The 16,585-nt window shown below is 36.8% G+C and overlaps 1 protein-coding gene across 2 annotated transcripts in view; it reads left to right on the top strand.

Annotated features, from left to right (window-relative positions):
* LOC124285352 (ERO1-like protein beta) overlaps nucleotides 1-16,585 on the top strand; it is a 43,858-nt gene that overhangs the window by 11,525 nt on the left and 15,748 nt on the right. Inside the window, exons 4-10 of one of the 2 annotated variants that reach the window (XM_046721563.1) lie at nucleotides 1,696-1,740; nucleotides 4,491-4,564; nucleotides 5,129-5,202; nucleotides 6,508-6,628; nucleotides 7,361-7,404; nucleotides 9,990-10,004; nucleotides 16,262-16,354. In XM_046721563.1, the coding sequence (XP_046577519.1) occupies nucleotides 1,696-1,740; nucleotides 4,491-4,564; nucleotides 5,129-5,202; nucleotides 6,508-6,628; nucleotides 7,361-7,404; nucleotides 9,990-10,004; nucleotides 16,262-16,354 (466 nt within the window). The remainder of the gene's footprint in view (nucleotides 1-1,695; nucleotides 1,741-4,490; nucleotides 4,565-5,128; nucleotides 5,203-6,507; nucleotides 6,629-7,360; nucleotides 7,405-9,989; nucleotides 10,005-16,261; nucleotides 16,355-16,585) is intronic. The other variant, XM_046721564.1, reaches the window with a different exon arrangement.

Here is a 16,585-nt window from a genome sequence, read left to right as displayed (position 1 = left end):
TGACACGGTTTCTATTACATGCTTGTTGTGCTATTTCAAGACTGCAACAGGACATTGTGATTCCGACAAAAAAAACCAAACAATCTGTGTTTTGCAGTAAGATCACTGAATTGTCTGGTCCAGACTCGATTATTTACAGTCCGCTGCCATATGGCTGGAATATTGCTGAGTCCGGCGTAAAACTAAACTCACTCAGTAACCTGTTGTCTATGTTGGGGATCTTCCCTTGTTATCTTCCTTCCCATGGTTGCTTACAAAAAATAACAAATTCACATTCCCTGATAACTAAAAATGTATTGTCACTGTCAGAGTAAGACATAGTAGTAAGTCAGTTTGAGAGCACATTACCACCAAAAGGAAGGAAGTATGTATGACTGCTTCTTGATTTAGTACATATCAGAAAAGTCTCACAACAAAATAACTGAAAGTACCGATATATGAACAAGGAACACAATTGAATACACAATGTGTTTTTATAGTATTCAGATGTAACTTATGTTATGTTTAAGACTATACTTTCTCAGTAAAGCACAGATTCTCATGCATTTTGGGGGTTGAATCCCATCTGGAATTCGACTGACTGACTGACTGACTGAGTCAGGTTTTACCTAATTCCCAATATTCCACAAAGTCAGCACAGCCACCAGAAATGGTTCCACAAAATGATTCGAACCGGTCTGACAAGTGGTAGTCTAGATCATATACCCCCATCACCCCCTGGATGCCCTCACTCTGAGAGTCATACTTAATTCCCAGACACCCAGCACCCCCACCCTGCTTCCACAAAAATGGAAGTCTGACAAGTGGTAGTCTAGATCATATACTGTATGCATGGGCGGATCCAGTTTTGAAGTTCATTTGGGCTTTGCAAAAAAACTTCAATGTGATCTTAAGTCATTTTCAAACCCCCCCTGACCCCACCCCCCCCAAGATCCGCCCATGGTATGTATCCCTCTGGCAAGTGTAAAATGGTTTGGCTTCCATAGCCAAAAACTATGGCTACACAATGCCTGTCAATAAGTGGTCAAAAGCAACAACAATTAATATGGCAGTAGGATATTATTTAAAGACTTGCAGCTTTACACAAAACTTGTGAATCTCGCTGATTTTTCTGCAAAGTTCTACCCACGAGACTGGCATTTTAGTGTGTTCATAGAGGTAGATATGTTTATTACATACTGGATTGAGTTCCCTGTGAGATAAACTAGTCCAATAAACTTGGTATCAGTATACAATAAATATGCAAATGAGTTCATCCAGAAAGAATTACTTTTAGTAAACTCTGTATATCAGTATTCATATTTTATTGAAAATGATTTGAGATAAATTGAGATGACTCAAAATTTGTCATCTCCCAGTAAATTGAGGGTTCTTTGCATCCTTTTTGCCAAGGACATGCTTTAATTTGTCAAGACAAGCAAATGAGTGAACTTGTCAACCCCTGTTTATAAGAGCAGGTTACATCGCATCCATTGATTTTTGCGCAGCCTTCCAAACAATGCAAACATTGCACAAATGGAGGGATAGAAAAAAATGTCAATGTCAGCACATACTGGCAGGTGATTTGCAGGTGTTAGAAAACAGTGAATGACTCATCCATGTCTACAGGTATTTTGGGGGGATTTATCTTTCCAATTTATCATTATCAAAATAATAATATAACAAATCATATAGAACTGAACTTTATTGTTTCAGCATGAGGTGCCTCCAGCATTTAAAAACAATGGGAGAGAAAACAAGGTAAGTCCCTACTGCTGGGAGTGGTGTAGGTGTTGAGTAATTCTGCAGACTTCTTGCATGTGAATACTGAGTCTTATGGTATGCCCCTTTCATGTATAACCAGCTTTGGAAACATGATTGGAATGAGGATTGGGTGGATTGAATCTCTTTTGTTGGTTGTCATCAGACCTTCATGCTGAATAATGTTTCTGGAAAAAATATGTCTACTCAAAAAAAAAGGTGATTGAAAGAACAACAGACAAAAGCCAAGCATATTGTTTCCTTTTCAAATACATTAATGTGATGAAATACTACATAAATATTTTCTGATTCCCAAACTGTGGCGTGGTGATTCCAGAGTTGGCCTTTAATGCCCAATTTTTGTCATTTGAGGATTTGGTGGTTAAAATGTATGATTTGGCTGACTGTGTGCCATCAGACCTAAATCTATGTTCATGCTATTAGCCACTGGTTTGTCTGGCCTACACTCTCACAGTCCCATGAAGATCGGGGTTAGAATTGGTTTTCAGTAATTTATGCTTGTAGTAAGAGGTGGAACAGGTGGTCAGGCTCCCTGACTTTGTTGAGACATGTCATCGTAGCCCAGTTGCATAGATTGATGCTCATACATTTGATCACTGGATTGTCTGGTCGAGACTCGATTATTTACACACTGCCGCCATATAGCTGGAATATTGCTGAGTGCAATGTTAAACAACAAACCAACCAACCAACCGTATTTACAAACCACCATGGAGTTTTTAAACAACATCCTCTTGCTCACTTCTATGCAAGAAGCTATCAAATAATTTATTAGACCCCCAAAATGTCTGTTATTTTAATAGTTATATGCTACTTGTTTATAATGCTCTAAAGAGTATTTAATACTCTCAAATTTCCCACTAGACCACAGGACCAGTGAGTGGACAATAATTAGTGGTCCTGTCTGTACTTCACTGGTCCAAAATAACCGTAGATTTACTTAACTATCAATACAAAATTCACTGACCACCTGACCTGGACCACTGCAATCTTATCATTTAGTGATCCTGATGAAATTTTACTAGCCAGGGACCACAGGACAAGCGTAACTTTCGCACACTGATGAGGTGTTGTTGAAAATTTTGAGTTGTATACATAAGACATGCAGCATTAATTGTGCATTGAACACACTGAGCCCAAATGCCATGACATTTAGCCAGCTATAAATATTGATTTACTGACTAGTGAGATTTATGTGTGGACAACTAACAATGCAGCACCTATCTCTGCCATATGGCCATACAGTGATATTGGCTTGTGTGAAAGTGGCAGGTGTGTGTGTTGAACTGGCTGTTGTATATCAACTATACATGACTTACATCCAAGGATGGCACATACAGCTGAATGTTGATAGACAGCTGTGTTGATCCAGAGATTGTCTTGTTACACATACTGGCTATGTATTCCTATGTGTAGATGGGAGATACAAACATTTATCACCTCTACCATTAACCAAAATTTGAGTCTTGTCACAATAGCCTTTTTGGCTAAGAAAGTGGATATATTGATACGCAATTTGTTGAAAATAATGTAAGAAGGACATTTTAAGCCATAAACTTGGAAATATTTTGGCACAGACTGATAGATTATTTATGACTGGTAGTTAAAGCTTTTGCTTGTCACGCTGAACATCCAGTTTCGATTCCCTACATGGGTACAATGTGTGAAGCCCTTTTCAGGTGTGTCACCTGCTGTGATATTGCTGGAATATTGTTAAAAGCGGCGTAAAACTAAACTCACTTACTCACTCTTTTTTATAAGAATTCAAACTTTTTTAAAATGCCACGTGTAAGCTGAACTTGGCAGTCTTGCCTTCACCAGATCTATAGCTGCAGGGTAATACAAGATGTCATACAAGATTAGAATCAAGTTTCCTTTTAAGAATTTCTTACCTACTGAAAAAATATTTGAATTGGTATCTCCTGACCCGATCAGTTGTGAATAGTCATGTGTCATCAGAGAAGCATGAATAGTTTTAAACTTTTCTGATATCTATCTGTCATGTGTTTTGTTTCGAAAACCTACATTATTTATTGCTGTGTAATGTGCATACTAATACATTATGTATTTGAGGTAGGCCAAACAATATTTCATACACAGAAACATAGGATTGTTGATATTATGTAAATATAAAACATTATATGCAGGAATTATGAGTATATTTTATTAAGCTAAACTGCTGCAAACCTTTTGGTGAGTGTGTGGAAAACATAGCCTACAATTCCTTCTTTAGTTAATAGTTCATGAGTTAGGTTAACCACTGCCTAGAACAGTATTTTCGTTGTTGTTTTGACTCATATAGCCCAGGGTTCCATTCCCCACATGGGTACAATGTGTGAAGCCCATTTCTGGTGTCCCCTGCCACGATATTACTGGAATATTGGTAAAAGCAGTGTAAAACTAAACTCATTCACTTATAGCTGGCATTGTTCCTGTGTTGCAGTATGCATAGAAATAGTATATGAATTGTATAACAGTCGCTTATGTTAGACGGTTTCAGTTGAAACCATTGAGCATGGGTACAGTATTGACACATTAACCTAGATATAGGATCCTAGTACCCAAGTGGGCACAAGTCTGCGTAGTGAGTTACTGTTTGGGTAGTACAAGAAGATCGGTGGTTTTCCATGATGTCATACACATGTTGTGGAATATCTAGAAAGTCCCTACACAGTTTGTTAGTCTTTCAGTGGTGTACGCATAAAGCCAGCATTGTTTGTGTGTTGCAGTATGCAGAGAAAGCTCAAGAGGTACATTCTTGTGCAGAGGAGAGAGAGCTCAGTGCCCTGGATACCACAATCAGGTACAGTGGGACCTTAGGTTCATGGCATTTGTAAACTAACGTACAGACAGACCAAGAGCTGTTTCCACTTGGTGATTTGAGCACTACGACTGTCATTCTCCAAGAATGTGATCCCCAGCAACGTATGGTGGTTGTACATACACATACACACAGGAGAAAATGGCGTTCCATGACTGCATTTGGAATAGTGTCATATATAATATCATTGAAAATTCATAATAAACATGATAAAATATTAATGATGTTATCAGTGATGCAAGGCATGAGGTATTTGGTTTAGCTTGAGGTAGCCTGGCTTAGTATACCTCTTTTGTCTGTGCAGTCTTTTACTTCACTTTACTTCTCAGCAGACTGGTCCAGGCGTATGTCGACAGACATGATTTGCATATGCATGGTTGGACCTGGGGACATTTAGTTATGTGAGGCACAGTGATCGTCAGGCGGGCAGGGAAGAAAATATATTTATGTATTTATTCTGGCCTTTGGCATTTTCTGCAGCAGGTTTTGCATGTTGTGCATAGCCTGTTGTTCTCAGTTGTATAATGATGCCTATTTTCACTGCAGTGATGAGAGTAAGGAGGCATTCAAGAATTGGACAGAACATGACGAGTCCCAAGACCTCTTCTGTGACATTGATGGTGAGTTGTGCTAAGGTTACTGGAATATACTGACTGCGTATAGTTTTGCGCTGTTTTTAGCAATATTTATGCAATATTATGGCAGGGGACACCAGAAATGGGCTTCACAAATTGTACCCATGTGGGGAATCGAACTCTGGGTTTTTGGCGTGACGAATGAACGCTTTAACTACTAGGCTACCCGACCGCCCTGGAATATACTGAAGATGGACATAAATGTATTATGGTGCTGGACAGGTCACAATTGATGTTGTGTATGCTACAATGATAATAAGTGACCTAGTATATTGGATGTTATTGTACCCTCATATCTTTGTCTCATGTCAGCTATTTACAGTCCACTGTGAAATACTGTGTTGACACAGCTTATGTTTTGACCATGACACAGGTTATGTCATTTTCCTCCTAAGTGACCATGATGCGCTGTTACAGATTATTATCCTCTTCTGTGACCATGACACCATGTTACAGTTTGTGATATTCTATGACCATGACACCATGTTACAGTTTGTGTTATTCAATGACCATGACACCATGTTACAGTTTGTTATTCAATGACCATGACACCATGTTACAGTTTGTGATATTCTATGACCATGACACCATGTTACAGTTTGTGTTATTCAATGACCATGACACCATGTAACATGTTGTGTTATTCAATGACCATGACACCATGTTACAGTTTGTGTTATTCAATGACCATGACACCATGTTACAGGTTGTGTTATTCAATGACCATGACACCATGTTACAGGTTGTGTTATTCAATGACCATGACACCATGTTACAGTTTGTGTTATTCAATGACCATGACACCATGTTACAGGTTATGTTATTCAATGACCATGACACCATGTTACAGGTTGTGATATTCAATGACCATGTTACAGTTTGTGTTATACAATGACCATGACATCATGTAACAGTTTGTGTTATTCAATGACCATGACACCATGTTACAGTTTGTGTTATTCAATGACCATGACACCATGTTACAGTTTGTGTTATTCAATGACCATGACACCATGTTACAGTTTGTGTTATTCAATGACCATGACACCATGTTAACAATGACCATGACACCATGTTACAGGTTATGTTATTCAATGACCATGACACCATGTTACAGTTTGTGTTATTCAATGACCATGACACCATGTTACAGGTTGTTATTCAATGACCATGACACCATGTTACAGGTTATGTTATTCAATGACCATGACACCATGTTACAGTTTGTGTTATTCAATGACCATAGCATCACATTACAAGTGACAACATGTTAAACATCTGTATTGGCAGATGAAAACTCATTGGATCTGGAGTATGTGGATCTGAGTTTGAATCCTGAGAGGTACACAGGGTACAAGGGGGCATCCCCTCACAGGATCTGGAGAACCATCTATGAAGAAAACTGCTTTAAGTGAGTGTTGAATATCAGGAAGCCTTTAACAGATCTTCGACCAACCGTTCCATTTCATATACACATGACTGAGTCTGTATATAGATAATGATATAAGTATGTGATTATAACAGTCCTTGATAATATGTTGAGATACATGTTGCCAACTTGCATGGAAAGAATAATGTTTGAAATCTATGTCAATTTTCTTCATTGATATTACCCCTTCAGGGATAAACCTAGGATGCGTTTCCTGTGGACACAAAATATTTGAAAACGCCACATCCAAAATATACAAGTGTGGCCAAAGTAAATATAATGCAATAAATATTGTTATCGTTTGCTGCAATCCCGCAAAAAGACTGTTAAGTGAACCAGTTTTGATCCACATGCAATAATATCCCAGATTGGTTGTTGTAATAAGTTCAGCCAATGAAAGCGTGTGTTTCTAAAAAACTTTCATATGGTAACTTTTGTTTTTTGTTTTTGTTCATGATCGTGATTGATCATGTCTCAGAAAAAAATTACGAGCTTATTAAAACAGTTTATCAACATAAAATTAAGTAAATACATTTAGCTGAAAACTTCAAACACCCAAATCTAAAAGGAGCCCACCTAAAATTAACCAGGTGGGGCATTGGCCCACCAAAACAAATTCCTTGGTTTATCCCTGCCCCTTCTATCATGCCACTATAGTGATTATTTGCATCTATTGGTTTAATTCTGATATTTAATGTAAACTGTATTTGTCAGACCGCAGTCTAAGTATGGATACGGCCCTGACAGCAAACTTGCAAGTGAGTATGTTGTAAACATTTTAAAACTTAAACATGTCACTGATCGAACTTTTGTTGAGCTTATTGATTTAGATGTTTTTATAAGCTACATTGATCGTGTTGTCAGAGGAGGTTTGTATAATGATCATGATGTTTGTAGTATTGATTGTGTCTCATTATCTTAGAGGGTAAAATTCAGTAGCTTTGAGAAACACTATCACATTTTAAGTATTTATAACAATATAAGTGAAATCTTTCACTTTTAAACATTTTCTAACAATCTAAATGAAATCCAAGACGTGATTTTTTTGTTCTTTGTCATTCAAAGAAATTTCTCCCTGTAATTAAAATATATGTGTATATATCTCAAACCCTCTGAGTTAATTGCTAGATACAGTGTTATTTAACAGCTTTCTAGATTCCACCCAATTATTTTCTTAGTTCCCTAATATGATGATGCATGACGATCATAATGCTTGTTTTTATGTTTACGTGGTCATGATTTTCGTGATTTTAAATGAAACTGTTAAAGTTTTCTGATATTATATTTTTTGTTAACTAAGAAAAATTGTTTTTGTTTCACTGTCACCACATTCTTTGTCTGTTAGGTTTTCATCAGTTAGTTAAACCTAGTAAGTTCCATGGGAGGCATATTTCTTCATATTTTCTTTCATAAAAGATCAGACCAGGGAGAAGCTTGATTTTCTTTTGTGGTACAGTTAGAAAATGGACAATACATCTGCAAAATGTTTATGGGGGTTGGTGACAGTTTTAGCGATGGGTTGGTCATGAGAAACAAGACAATTATTAACAAGTCTTTTTTGTTCCACGTGCAGATTTAAATCAAAATTTATGGTTATATTGAATGTAGCTTGATATGTTTGAATCATACATTTATGCTTTGAAACTTCTTCTACGTTGTTAAGACCGTAGTTAAACCAGCTTAATCAGATCTTGTGACAACCTTTGTTACATTCTCAATATCATTGCTTCCACCACAGTGACAAGACATTCAAAAACTTATCTCAGATAAAAAATTCTTTCTGTGCAGGGAAATATCTGCACATATGAATATTGTTGATGACTCACCAAGGTTATTTGTTCATTTCCAAAAACTGCTTAAAAAATAATTACTTCCAAACCTGACTTTTTTTGCTGAGATGTATTTTCATGGTAACCTTCTTGTCTTTGTAAATATCATTTTATAATATAGTAGTCTGTTTTGAACTGAAACCTGAGGGTGGAAAAGATACATAGAAGTGTGAAGAGTTTTGTGTGGTGGTAGAGACTGTATGGAGAATGTTTAGAAGATGTCACTGTGAGGAGCTTCAGTACTACGTCTGTTGTTGGTTTCCTTAATGCTGCAGTAACACTAATACTACCTTTATTATTAGAGAAAGATGCTTAACAAACAGTACTCACAAGTTTTATCTGGTAGATCAATTCTGCTCACTTTACTTGTTGTGTTGCCTTGGTTACAAGCCTTGTAGGGTTCATTGCAAACATATTGTAAATCTCCTTGGTCTGAGTGAGGGTATTTTGAACATAACATTTTAATAACTTCAAATTGGTATATTTGACTTTAGCAAAATGTTTATTTTCGATTCTAAGTGGAAATATTTTTCTTATCTTCATGTATAGAATGGATTCCATAGGTTCATTTGACTGTGCTTATGTGTTGATTATATGTAAATACTGACTACCTAGAATTGAATCAGATTTAGATATTGTCACTTCATTTGGGCAATGTATCAGAAGCAATATAATAATCCTACCAGAGAGCTACCCAACTTTTGACAACGTACACACTTTAACGAGAAATAGCTACACAAATTACAGCTGTCAACAAGCTTGAATGTTTATATACAATCTGTATGGCAGAGGACATTTTAATGTATGTGTCACGTATGAAGAATTTATGATAAATGACTGAAAAAAATATACCACTAATGATTCCTTTGAGCTGCTTGTTGACAGCCAGTGTGAGTTCTGAAACAGATCAGAGCAAGCATATTCGGGTTCTTGTTTTCTGCGATTTTCTGTGTTAGGTGACTCTGAAAATGTCAAGTTTTTATCATTTTGATGGGGATTGTGTCCTTGTAGTTGGTATGCCAAGTATGTACATATTCCATCGTTCAGTAGCTCTCTGCTGGTTTTCTTGGGTTGCCTGAGATATGTATCAGACTGACTTCAGTAACTTGATATAAGCCAGAACATAAGCAGTAGTCAAAGATGGGTTGAATTTCCAAGTTGATAATTTCTGATTGGTTTATTTCAATGTCAAGACTGGATCAGGCGATTTGTTATCAATATTATTAACAGCATGTAGAAACTCAACTGGTGTCTAAACAATGTTTTTCACATGGTATTAAATATCGACAACATGCTAAAGTTCTCCAGAGCTTGAACACACCAACATTTTGTTTTGTAGATTGATAAACTTTATGAAAATATTTTCCCACGTGGGAGACCAGATCCAGTCTTAACATGTCGACTTTTAGTTATACTGGTTGTTACAGTGAATAGATTCCCATTGCAATACAAGCTTAGTGCATGCCCTTGGTGCTTTAACAATCTAACCAGCCTCTTGTGTTGTTTGATTACAGAGAAGCCTTATGAAGGTAACATATGGTTGTGTGTTAGTTTTGTATGTTGCTCCATTGTGTCGTTAGTCACTTGTCTGTGACACTGTCATGGTTATCAGTCTAATACTGGTTGATGGTGCTTGTGTAAGGATTGGTACAATGTGGGAATAGGACAAAATTAATATTCTCAAATATAGTAATTTTTAACAATAGAAGGGCATTAACACATAACAGTATATGTTAATCTGATGGTTGTGGCTCACCATACAATGTGTGTGAATTCATTTTATTTAAAAGGGTTGTCATGGTTACTAATGATACATTCTAAATCAAGCCCTAACCAAGAACTTTAAGTATCCAAGCACCCGTTGCTTCAATTTACTTTGTTTGAGTAAGGATGTTTAGTTTTTCTTGTCAAATAACATTTATTTCCTTGAGTGACCTGACCAGATATGTCAAATCTTTCAGGTCATGAAAATATCAGATACATTTGTAATATGACAGGGAAACACTCTTGCCTTCCTACAAAAAATAAGAGAGCTAATGAATTCACTGTAGCAGTCATTGCAGTGAATATTTACAATACTATAAGGTTGCATGTGCATCAACATGTAGTCAGTGAGATTTCACTTCATGCATGAACAGCATGTGACTCCCACACACAGAGAGCACAGTGGGGCCTATAGAGGAGCTCACAGTCACTAGTGCAACAGTGTTTTATATTTCATCTGAGGAAATACCATATTAATAGACAATATGGCAAAATGTGGGCATGATGGAGGGGACATCAACATTCCAAGTTGCTGGAATGTTTGGCAAATGAAAATTGGGGTTAGTGTTGTAAGAGGTGGTATCACACATACCAGGTGAACAGATTTGGGTTTTTATGAATGGACAACTGACCTGCCGCCGAGGAAATTGTGTATCATCTTGTTGTTCCACTGACAAGTATTATCTGCAGAATGTTTGAACTGCATGATGACAATACCAGAGCACATTATGACCAGGTCGTCAACGACTATCCCCGAATAGCGCCTCTGTGGGATATTCTGTTGGGTAGTGAACACCAGAGCATCAACTTTTAGGGCCAAATTTGGGATAACTCTCCCGACTAAATGGCAGGCAATATCAAGGGGAACCATACACAAGTTAATCAGCATGCCATCAAGGTGTTGTGCATGTATTCCAAGATGGTGGAAACACCAGACATTGATCAGCTGGCCTGGTATTCATTTTACAGAGATTAATGGTCATTACATCTTCAGTGTCATTTCATCAGGACCCTTATTTTTTCGGTCAGGAGTATATATATATAATGTTGAAGACCTGTGTGTCATTGAGCCGTGTCGAAAGTAGTTCCCACAGAAACTGTTTATACGTCATATAACTTAAGAATTTTCAATTATAGACTTCATAAATATAACAATTCTATCATGTATGTAACATATGAGGAATAGCAACTGAAACAGCCTGATATGGAAATACACTGGAAATTAGATCAGCAGATATATAGATTTTCATGCAAAGATATTTTTTTATCATTTGCTTTATTATGTAAGCATATTTTTCTGGCTACCTGATTGGTCTAGAGGCGGTCACGTGACCGTCGACAGAAAAGCATATTGACTCCAACCCAGGTCCGACCAAAAGTCATATTGACCTGAGTTACTATGACGTCATTCACGTCAAGCTATGACGTCATTCTATTGTTTACATGTCACAGTATTGTTGACATAACGTTATTGGTTTGTAGTGAAAATCTTTTGGATTTTAGAAGCTTTTTTTTTGGTAATTACATAATAAAACAATTATAGACTGGCAAAATTCGGTCAATACCTGTTTTTATGGACCCGCGAAAAGCAATATTGACCTCGGACTTGTATAATTGTATAATATTGATAAGGATCCATAATCATCAGTCTGGCCAGCAAACTGTTCTGGTTGTGAGAGATGATCAAACATGATAATGATCCAGACACACATTAAATGACAACTTAATCAAGTTCCTCATCAGTTCAATATCAGTGTCTGGCTATTATCTGGTATTTTCAGTGTTTTTAATTGTGTTAGCAATATATGGGAAATCACTCCATCCTGTTTCAAGGTTGAAAAGTAATATTACCCATGCATGCAACATGTTGTTAAGTTTATTACTGAAGTCTGCCATTGCAACTCAATACTAGAGGTGGTCTAATACTGGTGATATATTTCACAATCCTTGACACAGCACCATAGCATCTGGAAAAGTTTTCTTAACTCCTGAAATTACTGTTTTTTTGCAGATTTTCTGATTTCATTATCTTTGATATAGTCTTTATATATGTGTGCATTTATGATGCTTTGTATTTTGACTATCTGTTGAATTATTTTGATGTGACTTTACACTGAAAATGAATGCACTTCCTGTTCGTTTCACTTTCATAGAAGTGTTGGATGAACACAAAAACACTGACATAGCATTTGTGTGTAAAAGGTGGCAAGGCTGAGCTAACCTGAGCGCCTACAGGCCAGTTGGTTGGGAAACTTTGTAAAATAAGCATTCTTGCAATGCTGAAATAATAAGTATCTATTGACAAATGTGTAGGCTTGTCAGGTACCAAATCAGGTGTAACTTTGTGATGTTTCTATATATTGTGGCACCCCTATTGTCTTAAGTGAGATCTCACATATTGAAAATGTCCAGAAGCCTTTCTTAGCAGATAATTTTTATATTTAGAAACTTGTGACACACTCACTCTTTTCAAATTTTTATTGCATCACTTTATATCTTTGATTTTAGTACTGAATGCATGTTTGAGTATTTCTGATTAATGATGTTTTGTGAAATTTGAATTAAGTTGAAGTTTAGGATTCTTGCCAGGCAAAGTATACATTTACAAGAAAAACCCATCAAATACTGTTGCTATGATGTTGCTGTCTCCAGGAACTGTTTGAATGATCACATTGCCATTATTATTGTTCTGAACAATATCTCTGCATGATGCATGGTTGTCAACAATATATTGTGATACCTGATGTAATCTGTAACCTGTAGTGTTGTAATGCTTGTTCTGTCTATTGGAATATGTTATACAATGTGACTGAAGTCAGTGCAGTATTTGACAGGCTCCAACCGAAGTTAGGTATACGGTGCTACAGTTTCCTTAGTCATGACACACAGTCCATGTGTTTCCACTTTAAGAGAGTCTCTGGAGTTGTGAGTGTCTGAGATAAGTTGTATTCTCAAGTGAGCGGGTCACTCATTGTAAGAAGCCTGCTGGAAAGTTGGTGGCCACAGCTGAAAATACTTGTTAAAGTGTTATTCATTGTTTTGAGGGGGATGAAATTCAAATTTGGGGAATCCGGACTTAACTTATCAGCAGTGATTTTGCTGGAATATTGCTACAAGCGGCGTAGGAACTAAAGACCAAAGGTGACCAAATGGGTCAAGTGTTCAGTGGCCGGTTCCACAAAGTGATCATAGTGCTATGACATTTATTCATAACCCCCTTACTTTAACATAGAGTTAGACTGTCGAACAGCTACGAATGCTTTGTGGTACAGGGCAGAGAATCAGTGGTTTTGTTGATAATGTGTCATTATACCAAGAATGCATGAATTATTGTTTACAAAGTCAGTCACTGTATTGTCTGGTCCAGACTTGACTATTTGTAGATTGCTGTCATTTGGCTGGGATATCTCTTAGTGTTGCATTGAAGAACAAACAAACAAACATGCCATATGGATCCCTGTTTTCTAAGAGATTCCTCGCAATATATGTTTTTTAAGTCTTTTTCAGTATAAAAGAGTTATGATAGTTGTGAAAGGTGTTCAGTACACAATTAGTGAGTGAGTGAGTTTAGTTTTACGCCACACTCAGCAATATTCCATCTATACACAAAATACCAGTGCCTTGAGCATGCACTAGTTGCGTGGATATGTGCGCTATATAAATATCCTAAAATAATAATTAAAAAAATGATTACACATATTGCTTTCTGAATAATCTTAACAAAGAATGTTTCATTTTGAATCCATTAACAAGGTGTTGCCAGGTTACAGTATGACTTACTAACAACGATAATCCTTTGTGAATGTGTCTAACTTGGCTGCTGTCTCTATTTCCTCAGCTTATGTCATGTGCCAGTCTGTGCAAAATACTTTTGAGTCTACTTGCACAAAATTAAACACGACTTTGGCCTCTGGTGACTGAAACTGCAGACTATTGTGAGAGCATGATTTGTCAGGAAGCATGGTAGAATGGGTTGATAAATAATATACGTAGAGAAACAAATAGAGGAACACAGGAAAATTCAAGTGTTCCTGTGATATTTTCTTGTTTTCAGCACCAGCTTTGAATAGCGCTGTGGTGATGAAAACTTAAAAATAATAAAGGAATACTTGAATTTTCCTGTGTTCCATTATTTGTTTCTCTACATATATATAAGAATAGATAATGGCTTCAACTGATTACTTTCTTTACTTTATCCAAAGAGAACTAACTGTTAAGGCTGTCTTTAGGGAAGCAACTCTCAACTTGTACATTGTAATGTAGAAGTATCATTTGATGTTATGTAGCAGAAAATGTCTAATCCACCCGTATTCGAAATTAAAATCTTACTTCAGTTTAGACGTACTGTATATGAACATAGATTGCTGATCTGAAAGCTAAGTCGAGGTTCTTACTTGACCCATAAAATCATTATCAAAATGCTCTGTCTGGTACATAAGCGGGACCACTAACCTTTGTACACCTTCTCGTCGTGATATGTCATTGGAAACAGAGTATTAACAAATCCATATATTAAGTTACCCAAGTTAATCCTGGTATGTATTAATGTCAGTTGGTTCATAATGTACAAGAAACTGAAACCAGTACATATTAACTACTGACACACTTAAGAACACATATTTGAATAGCCACAAAAATGAAGTAAAGTTCTACTGGTTATTTTTGGCATCTCATAATGAAACACAACAATGTTGTTGGATGGTATTGAATCCCATTTGATGTGTTTCCAGATGTACTGCCAAAATATATTTTGGTCATTCCGTTTGAGTTAGAGTCAATGATATGTTTCACACATGTCAACGTATCCCAACTGCGTAGATCGATGCTCATGCTGTTGATCACTGGATTGTCTGGTCCAGACTCGATTATTTACCGACTGCCACCATATAGCTAGAATATTAATGAGTGCGGTGTTAAACAACAAACAAGCTAACAAGATGATATGTTTCAGTGTTCAAGCTCTTCAAAACATGTTTTTGAATCATATGAGGTGTCAGTGTTGCCACAGTTTTATTGTTAAATTCACTGATTCAATGAAAAAAACTGCAGCCATAAATTTGATCTGGTTTTGACAAAAATCACTGTTGAAAGCAGCCTTGCATTTTCAGATTGAACATGTTTCACATTGGCACATTGAATTGTCTATAATTTACTCACAACTAATCCACATCATTGAATGGCTTCATGGAGACTGGTAACATCTGCTGTACTGATGGTACAAGACAAAATTAATAAATGATCAGATTCTGGTTCAGGTTATCAACTGATATATTTGAAACAATTTGTTATTGTAGATGGAACTGGATAGTCTTAAATGTGGGAAAATTGGTAACATATGGAGGCCTAGTTGACAACTGATTTGGCAATTATTAATTATTTCTTGAGTACCTCTTATCAAACTGTACCAGCACAAAAGAAAAACATTGAGGATATTTTCTTTGTTTTCTAGCTACAAAAAGATTTATGAGTCTCCATTCTATTACCAGTTCGCATGTTTAGAAAAATTTAGAACAATTTGATATCTTCAAATATTAATATAAATTAGTTTTGCCACAGAATGTATTTGAGTCAGGTGAACTACAGATCCTTTTAATCAGGCAATATGCCACTTCTTTGCAACACAAGGTTCTTTATTTAGAACAAGCCCACCCATCAGCATTCATATTGTAGAGTGAATGAGTATGGTTTTACGCCGCTTTTAGCAATATTCCAGCAATATCACGGTGAGGGACACCGGAAATGGGCTTCACATATTGTACCCATGTGGGGAATCGAACCCGGGTCTTCGGTGTGACAAGCGAACACTTTAACCACTAGGCTACCCCACCGCCCCCTTCATATTGAAGATGTTCATCATGCTGATGTGTAATGTTTTGATTGGTGGATATTACCATACATGGTGAGTCTTGGTAGGAACATGACCTGTGAGCCTGCATATTAAACCTTCTCCTATGTGATAGTACAGCCAAGCAGTGGTCATGGCAGAGTACGGAGACGTGAATTGAACTTTGTGTACTTGCAGACATGTGCCTGGAGAAGCGAGCCTTCTATCGTATGGTGTCGGGCCTTCACACAAGCATCAATGTGCACCTGTGTGCAGAGTTCCTCTTCCCAAGTGAGTATATGTGTTTGTGTCATGTATGTGAATGGTGCATTATTCTGTATGTGAATCAAGTTATGCATTATCCTGTATGTGAGTGATGCATTCTGTATGTGAGTGATGCATTATCCTGTATGTGAGTAATGCATTATCCTGTATGTGATCAAACATTGTTCTGTATGCAATGATGCATAGTGTCTACAATGGGGACAAGGTTTCTTAGAAGTGGAGAGAATGTAACTTTGG

The sequence above is a fragment of the Haliotis rubra genome, unplaced genomic scaffold (genome assembly GCF_003918875.1).
Source record: "Haliotis rubra isolate DU_JTF1 unplaced genomic scaffold, ASM391887v1 Scf36, whole genome shotgun sequence".
NCBI lineage: Eukaryota > Metazoa > Mollusca > Gastropoda > Lepetellida > Haliotidae > Haliotis > Haliotis rubra.
This window is presented reverse-complemented; position numbering and strand designations above follow the sequence as displayed.